The sequence below is a fragment of the Manis pentadactyla genome, chromosome 16 (assembly GCF_030020395.1).
Source record: "Manis pentadactyla isolate mManPen7 chromosome 16, mManPen7.hap1, whole genome shotgun sequence".
NCBI classification, from domain to species: domain Eukaryota; kingdom Metazoa; phylum Chordata; class Mammalia; order Pholidota; family Manidae; genus Manis; species Manis pentadactyla.
In genome coordinates, this window is record NC_080034.1 from 36,851,412 (window position 1) to 36,868,616 (window position 17,205).

Below are 17,205 nucleotides of genomic sequence, written 5' to 3' on the forward strand. Positions count from 1 at the left end.
TTCCGTTCTTGACATCCTGTGATCTATTCTTAGCAGAGCAGCCAGAGAGAGTCACAGATCAGGCCATGTCATTTCTCTCCTCAAAACCTTCCAGTGGCTCTGGTCTCACTCAATGTCAAAGCACATTTCTTACCTGACCCCTCTGATTTCTCCTATCCTCTTCCACCCCTCTGCTCCTTGATCAGGCAGCTCCAAACACACTAGCCTCTTTGTTCATTGAACAAGCCACAGACACTCCTGCCTCAGGGCCTTTGCACTTGCTGTTCCCTCTGCCTGGCATTCCCTTCTCTAGATACCCATATAGCTCATTCTTCTGCCTTTACTCAGGTGTCCATTCAAATGTTAACAAGTCAGTGAGTCCTTCCCTGGCCAATATGTGCATGTATATACCCAGGATTCCCAATTTGCCTTACAGTGTTTTATTCCCTCCTGCCCCTATTATATACTGTTTCTATTGTAATCATCTACCGCCCTCAGCCTCACCCCCCAAACAGAACAATGCCTGGCTCATAGAACATTCTCAATAAATATTTATTTGGCAGATGGAGAGGACATTGGACTGAGAAACAGGGCACCTGGGTCCTGGTCCTAGCTTTGTCACCCCAAAATTGTGCAAAATAGTGGCTTTGCAAACAATTTTACTGATGAGGGAACAGGACTGAGAGATTAAGCTTCTTGTCTGGGAGCTAGGCTGTCTCACTCATGCCCTCCACTGCCTCCCTGACATCTAACCAGGGGAGGAACAGCATCAGGAGTACTGCCCCACAGGGCTCCCAGGCATGTCCTTGAGGAGGTTTGGGCTGGGGGAGGCTCTGGGCCACAGCATCAACGGAGCTCATCTGCTTGCAGAGAGGACGGGGCCCTTTCAGGTGGCCCCCCGAAAGGGCCTTCTACAGCAGGGGCTTGCCAGTACCGGGAGCCACCTGGATGCCCCTGGCCTAGCCAGGTGGCCCCTCAGCAGGGAGGAGTCCCTAAACTTATCTCACTGTGCAGAGTTCGGCTGCAGGGATGAGGGAGTCCACTCCTTCCCCACGGTGTCACAGGCCCCCATAGACGGCAGGATCGCTGGTAAGTAGGAGGCTGTGTTCCCTGGCCCCGAGGGGAGTGTGCTGAGACGGAGTCCCAGGAGGGTCGTGGGTGATGAGGAAGAGGGCAGTTTTGATCTGGGGGATGAGAGGGTCTGTGCTGCCTGGGGGGCGGGGCATGGCGTGACTGTCCTGTGTGCTGGCCACAATCTGGTTGCAGCAGGCAGTGCTGCCTGGGATCGCCAAGTCCACCCTGTGTCCAGGGCAGGAACTATTTAGCCAGTCATAGTCTGGTGGCAGATTTGCATGAAGTATCTTATCTTTCAAACTTTTTGTATTTACTTTTAAATAGTTGAGTACTTACAATATGCTAGGCATGGTTCCAAGGCTTTAGTTAATCCCACAGAAGCCCTTTGAGGTTGGCATTGTTGTTAGCTCCATTTTACAGATAAAGGAAAATGAGGCACAGAGAGGTTAAGCGACTTCCCCCTGATCATACAGCAGAAAGCAGCAGAGTTGATAAGTAGATCCAAGCAGTCTGGCTCCACAGCCTGAGCTCCAACCTGGTGATACACTGATACTCCACATTCATTGTTAAAGGACTGACTCACAGACAGGCAACCAGACAGACTGACGGATAAGCTGCCTGCTTTTCCAAAGGGTGTTTTCTAGCCATGGTAGGGACACTACATTTATTCTAAGACACCACAGAGGGGGCAGAAATGACTAGGACTCACTGAAACCCAATTATATATAGTCTTTATAATAATAATGCTTAACGTTCTTTGAGTACTCACTCTGTACCAGGCACTATGCTAAGGGTTTTTTTTTTTTGCCCTTTGGTTACTTAATCCTCATGTTACCTCATATGAAGAAATTGTGGCTCAGAAAAGGTTGGGCAATCTTCCCACAGTGACAGTCCCCACAGTGACAGTCCCCACCCCCAGGTGGCCCAGGCAGTGGGGTGAGGATCTTGCTCCTAGGTTCCTTTTGCCACTTACCTTCCATACTGGCACATTTGATTTTCCCAAACCTCCCATTAAGGGGCTTGATAGGATGGATGTTATAATCCTGATGTAACAGAGATCCAGGGGGCTGAGTGACTGGGCAGAGGCAGAGAGGGACGTGGAGGCAGGGCTCTGCCACCGGCCAACAGCCCCCCACCTGCCCCCTGCCCCTCAGTGAAAGGTTAGCGTTGCTCAGTCTGCATAGCTGGGTGAGACTCCCCACTCTGCCTGCTGCTTAGGAGCTTGGTGATTGGGACATGTCCGTCTTTCTCTAAGATCAGTTCCTCATCTTTCCCTGGGCATAAAGGGAGCCACTTCCTAAGTTAGGATGATTGAATGAGACAGTGAGTATTGAGCCCCCACACGTGGCCTTTTCCTGTTGATACTGTCATTGTGTCCACCATCGTGCTCCTTGCCTGGGCCCTGCTTCCAGAGCCCCAGAGCACTTGAAAATGATTTCTAATGCCTGTGCCCACAGCTCCAGGAACGCCCCCTGACTGCATCCTCTCTGCTCAATTGCAGACTGCCGGCTGCTGTGGGATTATGTGTACCAGCTGCTCTCTGACACCAGGTACAAGCCCTACATCAGGTGGGAAGACAAGAACGCCAAGGTCTTCCGAGTTGTGGATCCAAATGGGCTCGCCAGACTCTGGGGAAACCACAAGGTGAACCTCAGCCAGCAGGCAGGGTAGTCTCAACATAACCAGAAGAGGACAAGGCAGGGGGCCATAATGGGCCCCTCAGCATTGGGGGACAGTCCCCAACTGACAGGGGCTTCACCAGGAGCCCTACACGTGCTGGGATCATTTTATTGCGGGAGATCCCGAGGGACAGGCAGTTACTTGTTGAGAATGGAGACTGTCTATGGAACTCAGGAATCTTGCCTTCTAATCGCTTAGTCCCACCTTTGCTCAGCATTTGAAACTTTCCAAGCACATTTACATGAGTTGTGTAGCATATGCAGTGGGCAGTTAGGCCAGGTGAGGAAGCTGGTTTCCTGGGAGAACTTGGTGTAGAAAGTCAGGTCCCAGGCTCCAGAGGAGCAATTGGTGTCAGGGTCGGAAAGGCCTGGGAACAACTGAGGGCAGCATTCCCATCGTGAGGAACACCCATACCTAAATGGATGTCTGCCGGAAGATTTTGGGCACTTTAGTTATATTCTAATTATTATTTATTTCAGTAAGAATTAGGATTAAAAACTTTACTACCCTGTCAATTTCATGATTTACAGGAATGATATAAAGCAAGTGTCCTTGTCTATAAGTAATTCATTTAGGTTAAAAAAAATGAGTCTTTTAGCAATAATGGCCATCTGCAGTATTAAGCATTTCCTAAAACGGTATAGCGTTTAATTGCCAGGCACTGTTCTGAGGGCTTTACATGCATGAACTCACTTCATCCTCACAACAACCCCATGAATTAGATGTCAGATGGGGAAACTGAGGCCCAGAGAGCAGCAGTTCCATTTAAGGGGCGCATACTACATGCCAAGTGCTGTGTTAAGTGTTCTCATGGATTAGCTAATTTAATCCTCACAACAGATCTGTTCTAATCCTCATTTTGTAGCCATGAAAACAGATTCAGAGAAAGAAAGAAACTTATCCAAGGTCACACAGCCGCCCAATGGTGGCACTGGGCTTAAATTGACACCGAGACCCAGCTCTTTGCCTCTGTTCTGCACTGCCCACACCCCAGAGAGAGGGCATAAATGACTTGGCCAAGATTGTGCTGCTGGTGGCAAGGCTATCACGTCCCACTTCCATGCTGTTTTCTCTCTGTGCATCCAACTAAAAACATATTTATTTGTTACTACGTGGGTCCACTATTTAAAAGCAACATGTGACTCACTCTGCGCCCTGGTTCTCAGCCTGGCAGGTAGCACCTATCACTTCTCTGCCACCCGCCTCTCCCTCCTCCTACACTAGGAGAACTCTCCCAGCCCCTCACGGAACCCAGGGCCAAGGGGCTCAATAAGCGACCATCTAGTCCACCCTGCTCCTTTCCCGGTGTGGGAACTGAGGCTGTGGGGACTGATGTGAGGCTGCTTCCCCTTCCAGAACCGGGTGAACATGACCTATGAGAAGATGTCACGCGCCCTGCGCCACTACTACAAGCTGAACATCATTCAGAAGGAACCGGGGCAGAAGCTCCTATTCAGGTGAATAGTCTAGGGGCCCGGATGAAGTAAGTGGGCTGGGGCCAGGTGGGCTGGAAGCCCCCTGCAGCTGAGGTAGGAGCTGATCTGCTGCTGGGGCCTGAATTCCAGATTTCTGAAGACACCTGGGAAGATCGTCCAGGACAAGCACGGCCGCCTGGAGCAGCTGGAGAGCCAGCAGCAGGGCGGGATGGAGACGCTGGAAGCCCTTCCATGAGGGGCAGGTGGACGCTGGGCGCTGGCGCTGACGGGGCAGAGATTGAGTCTCCTATGAAGGCAGCTTGCTGCACGGTGGCCTCCTCCCTCCTCGAGGGGCAGCAAGGGCCCGAGCTGGGGTTTGTAGTCATGAATCACAGCTGTTGTCTTGCATGTGGCCACTGCCTGGAGGCCTGGAAGGCCTGAGAACTGGGAGGCCTCCCATCAAGGACATCACCCAAGGGCATCATTCTTAGGAAGGGCAGCCCTGGGGCCAAGTGGGGGGCTCAGGGAGTGAACCTTCTCTCTGCCCTACCCCTTGCTACCTACCTGGCTGGAGTGGTAGTTGGGCACGGAGAGCATCCAGCCCAACGCATTCATACAGAAGAGGAAGCAAAGGTCCCTCGCTGAGCCTCAGCTTTCCTCACTGTAAAAGGGGCACGCTCCTGAACACCTGCCCTCAGGGGCCTGATGCATGAGATGGGAGAAAGGACTCCTGCTTTACCAGCCTTAGGCATAGGAACCATAAAGATAACTGAGGCTTAAGTGCTTAGTCTGTGCCAGGCCTTATGCTTAGGGCTCTGCCTCTATTTTATCTCATTCAGTTCATGCACCAACCAACCCCCTGAGATTTGACAATGGAGAAACTGAGGCAGAGGCTGGCTGAGTGGGGTGCCTCTCCACACCCCAGGGATGTTACCTGTTTTCTTCTAGTGCCTCTGAATGTATCAAGCATTTCTTAAGCAGAGGCCGTGGCCCTACCTCTATGTCCCTGGGTCTTTGCTGAACAGTTCAATTCACTTGGCCCAATGCCCTTGTCCTCAGCGTTCAGTCCTTTGGTGATTCTGTGACTACGACCCAGTGAAGATTGCCACCCCCCACCCCACCCCAGCCTGTGGCTTCCTGTGTTCGGGGCCTGCACCTGCCAGGCAACCTTGGGCAGGTTGTTCCACCCCTCTGGAGTCTCAGGTTTCTCAACAGCAAATACTGTTCATGCCTGACCTGGACTGCCAGGAAACTTCAATAAGACACTGTTTGTGACATCCTCAGCATCTGCTTGCTCTGCAAGGACAGCTTAACCTGTGTTAGCTGAGAAAACTCTGCAAACCAAGAGCTGCTTTAAAGCATGACAGTGCCTCTGTCCTGTTGGTTCAGCATCTCCTGCCTGCTTCCCCAGACCCAAGTACTGGCTGGGGCCTCCTGAGGTCAGAGCCTCTGCCCTTGCAACCCCCTGGTAAGGATGGTGGGGGAAGGGAAGCCAGTGTTTTCACTCAATCGAAAACAGAACTTCTTGGATTCGCATCTTCTTTCTTGGAAGGAGGAAACCACCTCTGCCTGTGGCCTCAGTGGGTCAGGAAATCCCCCATCTGACTGAACCTGAGTTAGACTTCAGTCACTGTACAGGAGAAGGCTGATAAGGATTCTCAGACGTTGGGACTCAAAGCTGACTGCTCATGAGCAGGGAAACTCTTGGCTTAGTCCCATCTTGACAATTCTACACCAGAAGGGGCCAGGCAGCTTGCGTCAGCAAAAAGGCTCAGCAGCAAATTCCTTGGCCCTTCTCATCTTTGCTGAGACTATTCCATCTCCTCGACTTCTGCAGAATGAGCCCACGCCCCATAGCTTTTATTTTTTTTCTACATCATCTGCAATCCAAAACTGTATAACTGGACTGGGAGGGATTGTCAAAACAAACTCTCTTTTTGATCATAAAAATCAAAAGGATAGACTGATAATCAAAATCAGTTTCTCTTTTTATAGATAAGGCAACAGGCCAGAGAGGGGGAGTGACTTGCCCAGGGACACACAGCCCAGCTCAGACTGCTGACTGCTAATACTGCCTTATTTCCTCTTGTCTTTCACTTTGCTCCTGAATGTAAGATGGGGAGGCTTAAATAAGAGGATTGAGTCAAGACACTTCTTCCAGTTACTCATGCCTGGACTCTCCACTCAACCTGGGGTGATCTCCACCCTTTCCCCATCTCCCCAGGCCCTGGTATGGGATAGACACCTGGGTGCCAGGAATAAAAGGGTTCATTCAACCCTTCCTTCCACAAGCATTAATTGAGCAGTTGATATGTACCTGGCACCAGGTGAGCTGTGGGTGTGCATCCATTTCTTACACAATTAGATTCTTGAAAAGTGGTGGATCACTGAAAACTACATATGTCAAAATGGACTTCCTCACAATTTTAAAAAGCAGGAAATATATTCTCATGGTTGGAAAAAGTAGCTAGCTGTATCTTTTTTTTTTTCTTCACAGACTATATTAAAGTCAACAGTAAATAAAGAATTTATTTTGAAAAAAGTAAGTATATTAAGAAATTCATTAATTAAATAAATAACACAAGTCACTTTCTCCTACCAGTCAGACCCTTTACAGTGTTAACCCTGGGTCATGGGCTCTGTTAATCTCCATCTTTCCATTCTATGGATTCTTGAGAATAGTCTTTTTCCCAAGGAAGTTCCACCCCTGCTCCCCACTTTACTGAGATATGATTGACATAGAGCATTGTGTAAACTGTAGGTGAGTGACATCTAGCACTGTCTCTAACCCTGGCAGTCCTGCGACGTTTCAGGTTCTTGCTGCAGGGAGCTCTTCTTGTGGAAGAGCCTAGTGGTTACACCCTTTCTTGGCTTCTTCTTCTGGCCCCTCCCCATCATGCTAATCTGCATTTTCTATCCAAGTATTCTCTTAGCAGTTCTATAGAGATGCACAGAAAACACTTTTACAGAGCAAGGTCTTGAGCCTTCCAAACTGTAGTGTCTGGTGGTGTATGCGAATGCGGTGCTGGCTCAGAAGAGGCCTTGTCTAACGTTGGTGTCAGGTCCCCTCATCCGTCCGTGCTGGCTTGGCCATTCAGAGGGACCTTGGAACTAAGCTGCCATTGGGACAGCCCCACGATTTGGATGGAAAGTTTAAAGTGGGTTGTTTTGAAATACGAATGTGTATATTTTAAAAATATTTTAATCATGGTCTTAATTTCTTAAATTCCTAAATCCTTGTAAGTTAATTGCTCATATGGGGAGGGGTGGAGGTGGTGAGGTGAGGGGGCCCTGCACTGGGGAAGCTCACAGGTCAGTCAGGGAAGCAGGTGGTGTGGCAGGCCCAGGGAGAGATGCAACGAGAGGCATGCCCTCTGGGGGCAGTGGGGGGACCAAGTGGCACTGGTGAATTCTGCTTGGGAGGCACTAGGGAGTGTCCCTAAGGATCATACAGGCTCCTGCTGTGTTTTTCTCCTTCATTTTTCGAGGGCTGAGGTCTGGAGGCATGGCAGGGCAGTGTGCCTTCTGATCCCAGTGGGTTGGGGGCTCTGGGGTGCTGGGGAATGTGAGCAGTGCTGACTGCAGAGGCCTGTCCCTGAGGAAGGGCAAAGGGGTCCCTGAGTCTTGTGCTTGGGTCAGCCTTACTCACTAGGACAGGCAAGTAGACCATGAACTCCCTTGCGAGGGCAAGGAGGGCACCTTTAGGACTAGGGAGGGGCTGTCCTATGTCTGACCCTTGAGGAAGGGCCAAAGTAACCTCAGCAGCACCAACTGCGCACAACCCACTTCACGGAACAAGTGATGCTGTGAGGAAAAAACATTACTTGGAGTCAGTCCACAGGGACCCTTCAGTTCACCGAAAGACTATGGAGTAGCACAGTCCCAGGCCCTGTGCTGGGGTTCCCTGCACCCTGGGGCCTGGCTGGCCTCCAATGCCCAGGTGTAGGCTTGGAACGAATCATTGATCAAAACTATGTGCTGTTCTCAGCAGTGAGGTGAAACTGCATGGAGAAGTGCTTGAGAAGAGCAGCTGGCCTGGCCGGGGAGCCCACTTCCCACAGGGGCATCTGAGCCCTGCAGTTCAGAAAGTCTGGGCTGGGAGCCAGAGCCCATTTCAGTACTTCAGGTTGGGCTGAGCGTGACCCAACACCTGCCTCAGGTGGGGCTGCGCTGGCCCACTGCACTTGCCAGCGTCGTTGCTTTTACCCAGATCAGATGACCTCTGCGTGGTAATGCGAAGCGGTGAAGTCTTCATGGCTTCTACATGCAGTTGCAAAAGGCCTCTGATGATAATAAAGGGTGCAGTAAGATAAACATAAATAACACTACAACAAATATGAAAATGTGCACTCTGGTAGACAAAACCTTTCACAATATGATCTCCATGGAGCAAAAAACCTTTACAGAATTTTTGCTGGTGGTTTGTTTTTCGTTTCTGGTCGTTTCATGAAGGCTTACCCAGAACTGAACTGAACTGAACTGGGAAATTTTACTTCTGGTTAAAGACAATTCAGGGTCACTCCCAAATAGAAAGACAAGCTGAATGAATAAAGGAGCATCCTCCTGATGTCCTCCAGGTATCGTCCCAGTTTGTTATTCCCAGGAATCTGGAATAAGTTTGGGAGGGACATATCCCCTTCAATCCCAGGGACATACCTCAGCAACCCCTGAGTCCCATTAATAGATCCTTCCTGTAACAGTGCCCTGTCTGAAGCCTGATGGGGCCTGGCCCAGGGCAGGAGCTCCGCTGAGCTTGTGTAAACTGAAGCGGGCGGGTTCTCATGAAATCGTTAGAGCCTCTATGAACTGGCTTCACTGCTCAGGTTCTTGGGGGACGCTCAGGCTGCCGGCTTCCTCCATGAAAAGGCCTGCAGCTTAAAGTCATGTCCACCAGGTGGCGCAAAAGCCGCTTTCGTGTCGGCGCTGGCCTGGCTGGCTGCTGCCTGTCTGTTCTGTGATGCAGTATAGCCCCTTCTACTGGGATGGGAGAACAGCTCTCCAGCTCAGACATACTCCGTAGGTAGACATCCAGCCCCTGCCCGAACACCTCCAGGCACAGGGAGGTCACTACCTATGGGTGCAGAGTAAGTAGCAGGAGTGGGGGGGTGGAACTGAGGGCGCTAAAAAGCCACCTGTTTATGAATAATGTCATTTTCCTCTCCCTGAAGGGCCCCCACCCATAAGATGGCGAACCTCCTGCTTCTCTTCCGAGTCCTCGGTTCCCGCTGGCGCCACCTGAAGCCCAATCACCCCTCGTCCCCCTAATCCCAGCACCTAGCCAATAGCCACCAGCCCCGTAGAAGTAACACCACAATCACCCCATGCCCCTTCCTATATAACCCAGCACCTTTCCCTAATAAAGCGGAATTCTCCGGTGAATTGCTGCTGTGTGTCGCTCCTTCCTTTCATTGGTGCCAAAACCCGGGAGACGGGACACCCCAACTGGGCCCTGTCTTCCCCCGACACCAGCAGCAGCTTGCTCTCGTCCTCTTTTTCCGGCGCTGGCTCCTCACACTCACCACTCCTCTCTGGCCTTTGTGTAAGTTTTCCCCCGAGCGGGCCGCTCTTCCCTGAGCTATCGCAGCGCCATTGACCGTGATCGTCCGGCAAGGCCCTGATGCTCGGGGACGAGGAGGGAGCTCTCCCCGCCTCAGGCCTTCACGGCTGCGGCGGACCCTCAGGCCCCTCCTCCAACAGCCATAAACGAGGTGACTCCTTTGCGGATGAGAACGCTCCCTCCCCCCCCCCTTCTGTTCCTTCCACCGAAAATTCCTTCCACCGAAAATTCCTAGTACTAGGTTCCTCATGACTCCAGCACTCTGCCTTCTTAGAGAAGTCTGGGTGACGACCCACACTTCCTAAGAAATTCCTACTCGTATACGCGTTTCCGCAGACCTGTTTCTACCCCACAGACTGAGCCAGAACCCTTCAGTCCCCCTCAGACTCGGTCCCGAGGGCCTCCCAAAATTATCGCCCCCCTCTGGGAGGTAGCAGGATCCAAAGGCATCGTGCACGTTCACGTCCCTTTCTCCTTAGGAGATTTAGCCCAACTTTAGAAACGCCTTGGTTCCTTTTCCACTGATCCCACGACATACATCAGGGAGTTTCAATGGACCCTCCAGTCATACAGCCTCACACATCATGACATTTTCATGCTCCTGGCCAATACCCTCCTTCCTGAAGAGCGCAGACGAGTTTGGGACTTTGCCCAAACGCACGCCACCAAAACCCACAGGACTGACCCCACCTACCCCCCTGGCCCCACCGCTGTCCCCGAACAAGACCCACACTGGGATTATAACACCGCCGTGGGTCTCCGCTCTCAGGATATTTTCGCCTCCTGCTTAATAGCAGGTCTGAAAAAGGCAGCTCGTAAAGTAGTCAATTTTCAAAAGCTCCAAGACATAATTCAAAAGAGGGAGGAGACTCCCTCCGAGTTCTTGGACAGACTCACTCAAGCCCTATTACAGTTACCAGCCTGGACCCAGAAACGCCTGACAGGAGACATGTCCTTATGACATACTTCCTGGCTCAAAGCTACCCCGACATTAAAGCTAAACTCAAAAAGTTAGAACAGGGCCCCGCTACCCCACAGACTGAGATCCTAACAGTGGCCTTTAAAGTCTTCCATAACCGGGAGGAGGAGAAAGAACACCGTAAACAAAAGGCTGATCAGGCCAATTTCCAAATGTTGGCCCAGCTGATAAAACCACAACCTGGGCACTACTCTGCAAACAAGCCCCCCCCAGGAGCTTGTTTCAACTGCGGACAAGAAGGACACTGGTCAAGGGCGTGCCCCTCCCCCAGATCTCCTACCACCCCATGCCCCAGATGCCACAAAAAGGGCCACTAGGGGTCTGATTGCCCAACCACCCGAAGGGGAGGCTGGACGAACAACCCCCATCCTAAGCCCTCCGTAGTGGGGCTGGCAGAAGAAGATTGACGGGGCCCGGGGGCTTCTCGCCCGACCATTTCCATCACCAAACAGGAGCCCAGGGTTACTTTAATAGTAGATGGTCGCCCCATCTCCTTCCTCCTAGATACAGGAGCCACCTTCTCAGTCTTGCGAGAATACTGGGGCCCTACCACGCCTGCCAGTACTCCTATAGTCAGGGTAGGAGGTAAACAGATTTTCCCATTAAACCCCCCCCCCTTTTATGCACAATCCAGGACAATCCCATACCTTTCTCCCACTCCTTCCTGGTTATGCCCCAGTGTCCCATCCCCTTACTAGGATGGGACATCCTTTCTCTCCTCCATGTTTCCATAACTATATCCACTCCCACAGCCCCCAGTACTCCCTTTCTAATGGCCCTCATAGCCGACGACCCCCCTCTACCCAATGAAAGCTCCAGTTCCGCCCTCATACACCCTGTAAATCCCAAAGTTTGGGACATTACAAGCCCCTCCATGGCTCTATGTTCTCCTGCCTCTATCAAATTACGTGACCCCTCTCAGTATATCTGTCAGGCCCAATACCCCCTAACCACTTCAGCCCTCATAGGCCTCCAACCCATCATTCAAGATCTTTTAAACAAAAATTACCTCAGACCCACTCACTCCCCATTTAATACCCCCATATTAGCTGTTAAAAAAAACCAACGGATCTTTCTGCCTCGTCCAAGACCTTCGCCTCATCAACATGGCCATCGTCCCTATCCATCCCTTAGTCCCAAATCCATACACCCTTTTATCGCAGATCCCTGCCTCAGCCTCCCACTTCTCAGTCCTAGATCTCAAGGACACATTTTTTTCTATCCCTCTGGACCCCTCCTCCCAAGATTTTTTCACCTTCACCTGGACGGACCCATACACAAGACATTCTGAACAACTCACTTGGACAGTTTTGCCACAAGGCTTCCAAGATAGTCCCCATATTTTTGGACAGGTCCTAGCTCAGGACCTCAAACAGTTTCATCATGATCACCCCGAGTCCACCTTATTATAATACATGGACGATCTTCTACTCTGCAGTCCCTCGTGGGAACAGTCTCAACTTGACACTGCCTCCCTACTTAACCTTCTAGCTTCCAGAGGTTACCGGGTATCCCCCGTCAAAGCTCAAATCTCTTCCCCTTCTGTCACTTACCTCGGATTCCTTCTATCTCAACAAAGAAAGTCTATTACCTTAGACAGAAAACGGCTCCTCTCTGACCTGCCCGTTCCCAAAACCAAGACAGAAATCCTTTCCTTTCTAGGCCTGGCTGGGTATTTTAGAGCGTGGATCCCTAACTTCTCCCTGTTGGCAAGACCCCTATACGACCTCAGCAAGGGCCCCCCTGAAGAACCATTGTCCTCCTAACCCCGACACTCCTTCATTAAGCTCCATCGAGCCCTTGTGGCAGCCCCAGCTCTCCATCTTCCTGATTTGTCGAAGCCCTTCTCATTATAAATTCATGAGAGGTCCAGTCAAGCTCTAGGAGTCCTAGGCCAATATTATGGCCCATCCTTTGCCCCAGTAGCTTATCTTTCCAAGCAATTAGACCCCACAGTTCGGGGATGGGCCCCCTGCCTACGGGCATTAGCCGCTGGACAGCTCTTGCAGGAGGAAGCTCATAAACTGACATTCAGGGCGCCCCTTACCATTCTGTCCCCACATCACCTAAAGGATCTCTTAACCTACAAAAGTTTACAGACTCTCCCTCCCTCCAGACTCCTGACCTTACTGTCCTCTTTCCTCCAAAACCCAGACATTTCTTTCCTCCCCTGCCTGCCCCTGAATCCGGCCACTCTTCTTCCTCTACCCTGCTCTCCTCATACTCCCTCGCATGATTGCCTGGAAGCCCTTCACAACTTCCTTCCGTGCCACTCCATGGTCTCCGAAGGAACCCTCTCACACTCCGACCTCATCTGGTTTACTGATGGGTCCTCCTTTAAACATGAGGGCACCCACTACGCAGGATACGCAGTAGTCTCCCTTGAAGACGTCATCGAGGCACGAGCCCTACCCCCCGGTGCAACCAATCAACAGGCCGAACTCATTGCAGCCACCAGAGCTTGCACTCTGGCCCGGGACACGTCTCTCACACTGTACACTGACTCCAAATATGTATTCCACATTCTCTTGGCTCACGCAGCAGTATGGAAAGAACGAGGCCTCCTCACCACAAAAGGAAATTCCATCACTAATTCAGCCTTAATTACTAAACTTCTAGAGGCTTCACAACTCCCACACCGACTGGGCATAGTCCACTGCAAATCACATCAAAAGGACGACTCCCCCATTACAAGAGGTAACAATAAAGCTGACAGAGTAGCCCGGTCGATTGCCCTGTCAGAAGAAGCACCAGACAGCGATCCGTCTGCCCCTGCGGTTTTAGCCTTATCACAAGACACCCTCTGTTCCCAGGACAAAGAGTCCCTCTTCTGCTTCTTACACGATCTGTTCCATCCTAGCCCCCAATCCTTGATCCATTTTTTACAATCCTTTTTGTCTCTCTCTCCTGAAGACAAAACCCTACTTAACCAAATCACCTGCAGGTGCACCATCTGCCAACGCACTAACCCTAATACCCCCCTCAAGGCCCGACCCTTCCCGGCTCATCAAGCAAGGGGTAATGTCCCAGCCGGAGATTGGCAAATAGACTTCACTAACATGCCCCCCATACGGCGTACCAGATACCTACTCGTGTTAGTAGATACATTTTCAGGATGGGTCGAGGCTTTCCCCACCACTAACAAATGAGTGTCCGCGGTTGCCTCTGTCCTCCTCACCCAGATCTTTCCTAGGTTCGGGATGCCCACTTCCCTCCAATCAGATAACGGCCCTGAGTTCACTGCCCAAATCATTCAGAACCTCTCCAAGTTGCTCTCACTCCCCTGGCATCTACACTGTCCTTATCGACCACAGGCTTCGGGAAAAGTAGAAAGAGCCAATAGGACTCTAAAAGACGTCCCGACCAAACTATCTCTAGAGCTACACCTTGACTGGGTTCACTTACTTCCCTTAGCTCTACTCCGCATTCGGGCCTTCCCAAAGAAACCTTCCTTCTTGTCACCCTTTGAGATCATGTACGGCCTCCCAATTCTACCCCCAGGGCTCCCTTCCCACAAAGGACCAATTCATCCCAATATGGTCCTTCCGCTACTCTCTCTCCTCCGCACTGAACTGTGGAAATATCAGGATTGGCTCCTTCCTGATCCATCCGCCTCCCAAAACCCTCCTGTCTTACAGCCCGGCCAACTAGTGTTTTATAAGCAGCCGAGGATAGGCCCTCTCTCACCCCAAAATGGGAAGGTCCACACCCAGTTATTCTCTGCACCCCCTCGGCCGCCAAGCTCTCACTGCCTGATAACTCTGTCACCCCTTGGATTCATATCTCCAGGTTGAAACCAAACACCCAGGACCCATCTTCTCTGGACACCCAAGACCCATCAGTCACAATCCAGAGTCCTTCGGATACAGCCCAATACCCTGTCTACTCTACCACGCCTCATCCCTCTGATCCCTTGAAACTCCGCATCTCCCATTCACCCCCTTTGCCATCCATACCCGAATCATGACTTTTTCCTCCTTTACTGCTCTCTCACTTTTTCCCCTCATTCCTATTGTCTTCCTCGCCACCCCAGCCTCCTTTGTATGGCAATTCAAGGTCAGACAGACTTACACACAGCATCAAACAAAAGTTACTGCCCTCATTGCCACATCAGACTGCCCTCTGAAAGGCTGCTCTGAGCCTTTATACCTCCACTTTCCTCCCTCCACCGAAGTGTTCACTAGCAGCTACCTTTATTCTCCCTACCTCTGCTTCCTCTATGACCAAAAACAAGCCTATTACAGGCGATGGCCAGACACCTATGGGGGATGTCCCTACTGGTCTTGCACCATTCATTACATGGGTAACTCCCGGTACCCACAGTATTACTCCTCCAACCGTTTCATAAAATATCCCAACAGCTCATTCTCCTTATCAATCCCAGATCCCTGGAACTCTCAATGGGCCACTGGAGTCACAGCCTCAGTTTACTATGGGGGGTCCTTGACCCCCCCACGGTACCCTTCATATCTCTCGAGAGTATGTTCCCTCTCATTCCCAGATCTCTCAAGTTGCATCAGACATTGGACATTCCAAAAAAGTCATTGTCCAAACTCTTGATGGCACCTCTTCATCTTCTTACCCCCGCTCCTACTCTTGGTTACAGCTCATTCAAGACACCACCATCTTTCTCAACCACACCCTCAACACTGCCAATTGTTTCTTGTGCACATCACTACAGCGCCCACTGCTGGCAGCCGTGCCCCTTAATATTTCCAACTACTCCTTCCATGCAGAAGGACAACCCTTCCGTCCCCTGGCAGACATACCCCTATGGGAACCAGAATACGCAGATAATCTCACCATCCACCACTGTGTAGGCCCAACCCCTCCCCCCTCCAGCGCACTTCACTGCCTCTCTATCTACACCCCCACCTCCGGCTCTAAGACTTTTACGCAACCAGGACACTTCTTTTGGTGTAATGGCAGTCTTTTCAACTCCCTGCCTTCCAACTCCAATATACCCTGCATTCTCGTCACCCTAATCCCACAGCTTACACTTTACAGCATGGCAGAATTCCTTGAGCTCCAACCTCCCTTGCCCTCGCGCACAAAAAGGGCTGCTTTCCTTCCCATCATGGTCAGTATCTCTTTGACCACCTCAGCCATTGGGGCAGGGTTTTCGGGAGGAGCCTTGGTCACTCTCTGTGGGCAATTAAAGATCTCAACGCCAAACTTGAGGGAGCCCTGACATCCACTGCCGATTCCCTGGCCTCTCTCCAAAGACAGGTCACTTCGCTAGCTAAAGTCACTCTTCAAAACCGGCGGGCCTTAGATCTGCTTACAGCCGAGAACGGCGGCACCTGTGTCTTCCTTCCGGAAGAGTGCTGCTATTACATCAGCAAATCCGGCATTGTAGAAACTGACATTACCAAACTGACCTACCTTGCCTCCAGCCTCCACTCTGCTTCCAATTCCAACCCATTCTCTTCAATACTAACAAACCCCCTCCTTACCTGGCTGTGGCCCATTGCAGTCCCTGTAATAATCATTCTTCTCGCCTGTCTCTTCTTACCTTGTATAGTAAAGTTTATCAAATCCCAAGTCGGTAAAATCTCTAATCAAACTTTCAACCAGCTTTTACTCAGGAACTACCAGCTTTTAGCCACAGAAGATCCCTCACCCTCACGTAACCTCCTCACCACACGCTGAGATGGACCCCTCTCTCCGCTGGAAACTGTTCCTGGAAACAATGGCCGCAGACGCCTGGCTTCTGGCACCCGTATCCTCTTGGCACCATTGGAATCAACAGGTCCTCGACCTATGGTTACAGGGAACCTTCATTGATTTCCAACCTGAAGAAGTCCACATCTACTCGTCCTTACTGTGGGGAGTCCTATCAACCCTTTCCTCCCGGTCCTCAAGCCCTCACCCCCTTCTCCGCCCCCGTTCAGCAGGAAGCAGTCAGAGAGAAAGCAACGTCCACAACCCCACAGAGGAGAAAGGGGGGAATGAAGGGCCCCCACCCATAAGATGGGTAACCTCCTGCTTCTCTTCCGAGTCCTCGGTTCCCGCCGGCGCCACCTGAAGCCCAATCACCCCTCGCCCCCCTCCCAATCCCAGCACTTAGCCAATAGCCACGAGCCCCGTAGAAGTAACACCACAATCACCCCATGCCCCTTCCCATATAACCCAGCACCTTTCCCTGATAAAGCGGAATTCTCCGGTGAATTGCTGCTGTGTGTTGCTCCTTTCCTTTCACTCCCAATTCACAGACCACGGGTTTCTGAAATTCCTATCTTCCCAGTCTCTGTTGGGAATAACTTTTTGTCTTTTTCTTACCACCTTATCCCAGAGTAAGTTATCAAATTCTGATCAGAGGCTCAGATGAGACCCTGCACAGGTATGAGACACATGTCAGGGGAATATCAAAAGCTTCTCTACCTACCCCACGTGCCTCTACCCCAGCCCCTGGTCAGGAATCAAAAGGACTGAGGCTACCTTAGTTCCCTAGAGGCCTTAGTGAAGTCAGCCGTCTGGGCCTCAGTTTCCACCTTTGTAAAATGAATATGGGCATCTTC

The 17,205-nt window shown here is 51.2% G+C and overlaps 1 protein-coding gene across 7 annotated transcripts in view; it reads left to right on the top strand.

Moving 5' to 3' along the window:
* The window catches only part of ETV7 (ETS variant transcription factor 7), a 30,058-nt gene extending 13,212 nt beyond the window's left edge, over positions 1 to 16,846 (top strand). For 2 of the 7 annotated variants that reach the window (XM_036917469.2, XM_057493723.1), the window contains 4 exons: positions 994 to 1,068; positions 2,555 to 2,697; positions 4,090 to 4,190; positions 4,299 to 6,636. In XM_036917469.2, the coding sequence (XP_036773364.1) occupies positions 994 to 1,068; positions 2,555 to 2,697; positions 4,090 to 4,190; positions 4,299 to 4,404 (425 nt within the window). In that variant the 3' untranslated portion in view covers positions 4,405 to 6,636. The other 5 variants (XR_008994274.1, XM_057493721.1, XM_057493720.1 and 2 more) reach the window with 5 other exon arrangements.
* The last annotated feature ends 359 nt before the right edge of the window (positions 16,847 to 17,205 follow it).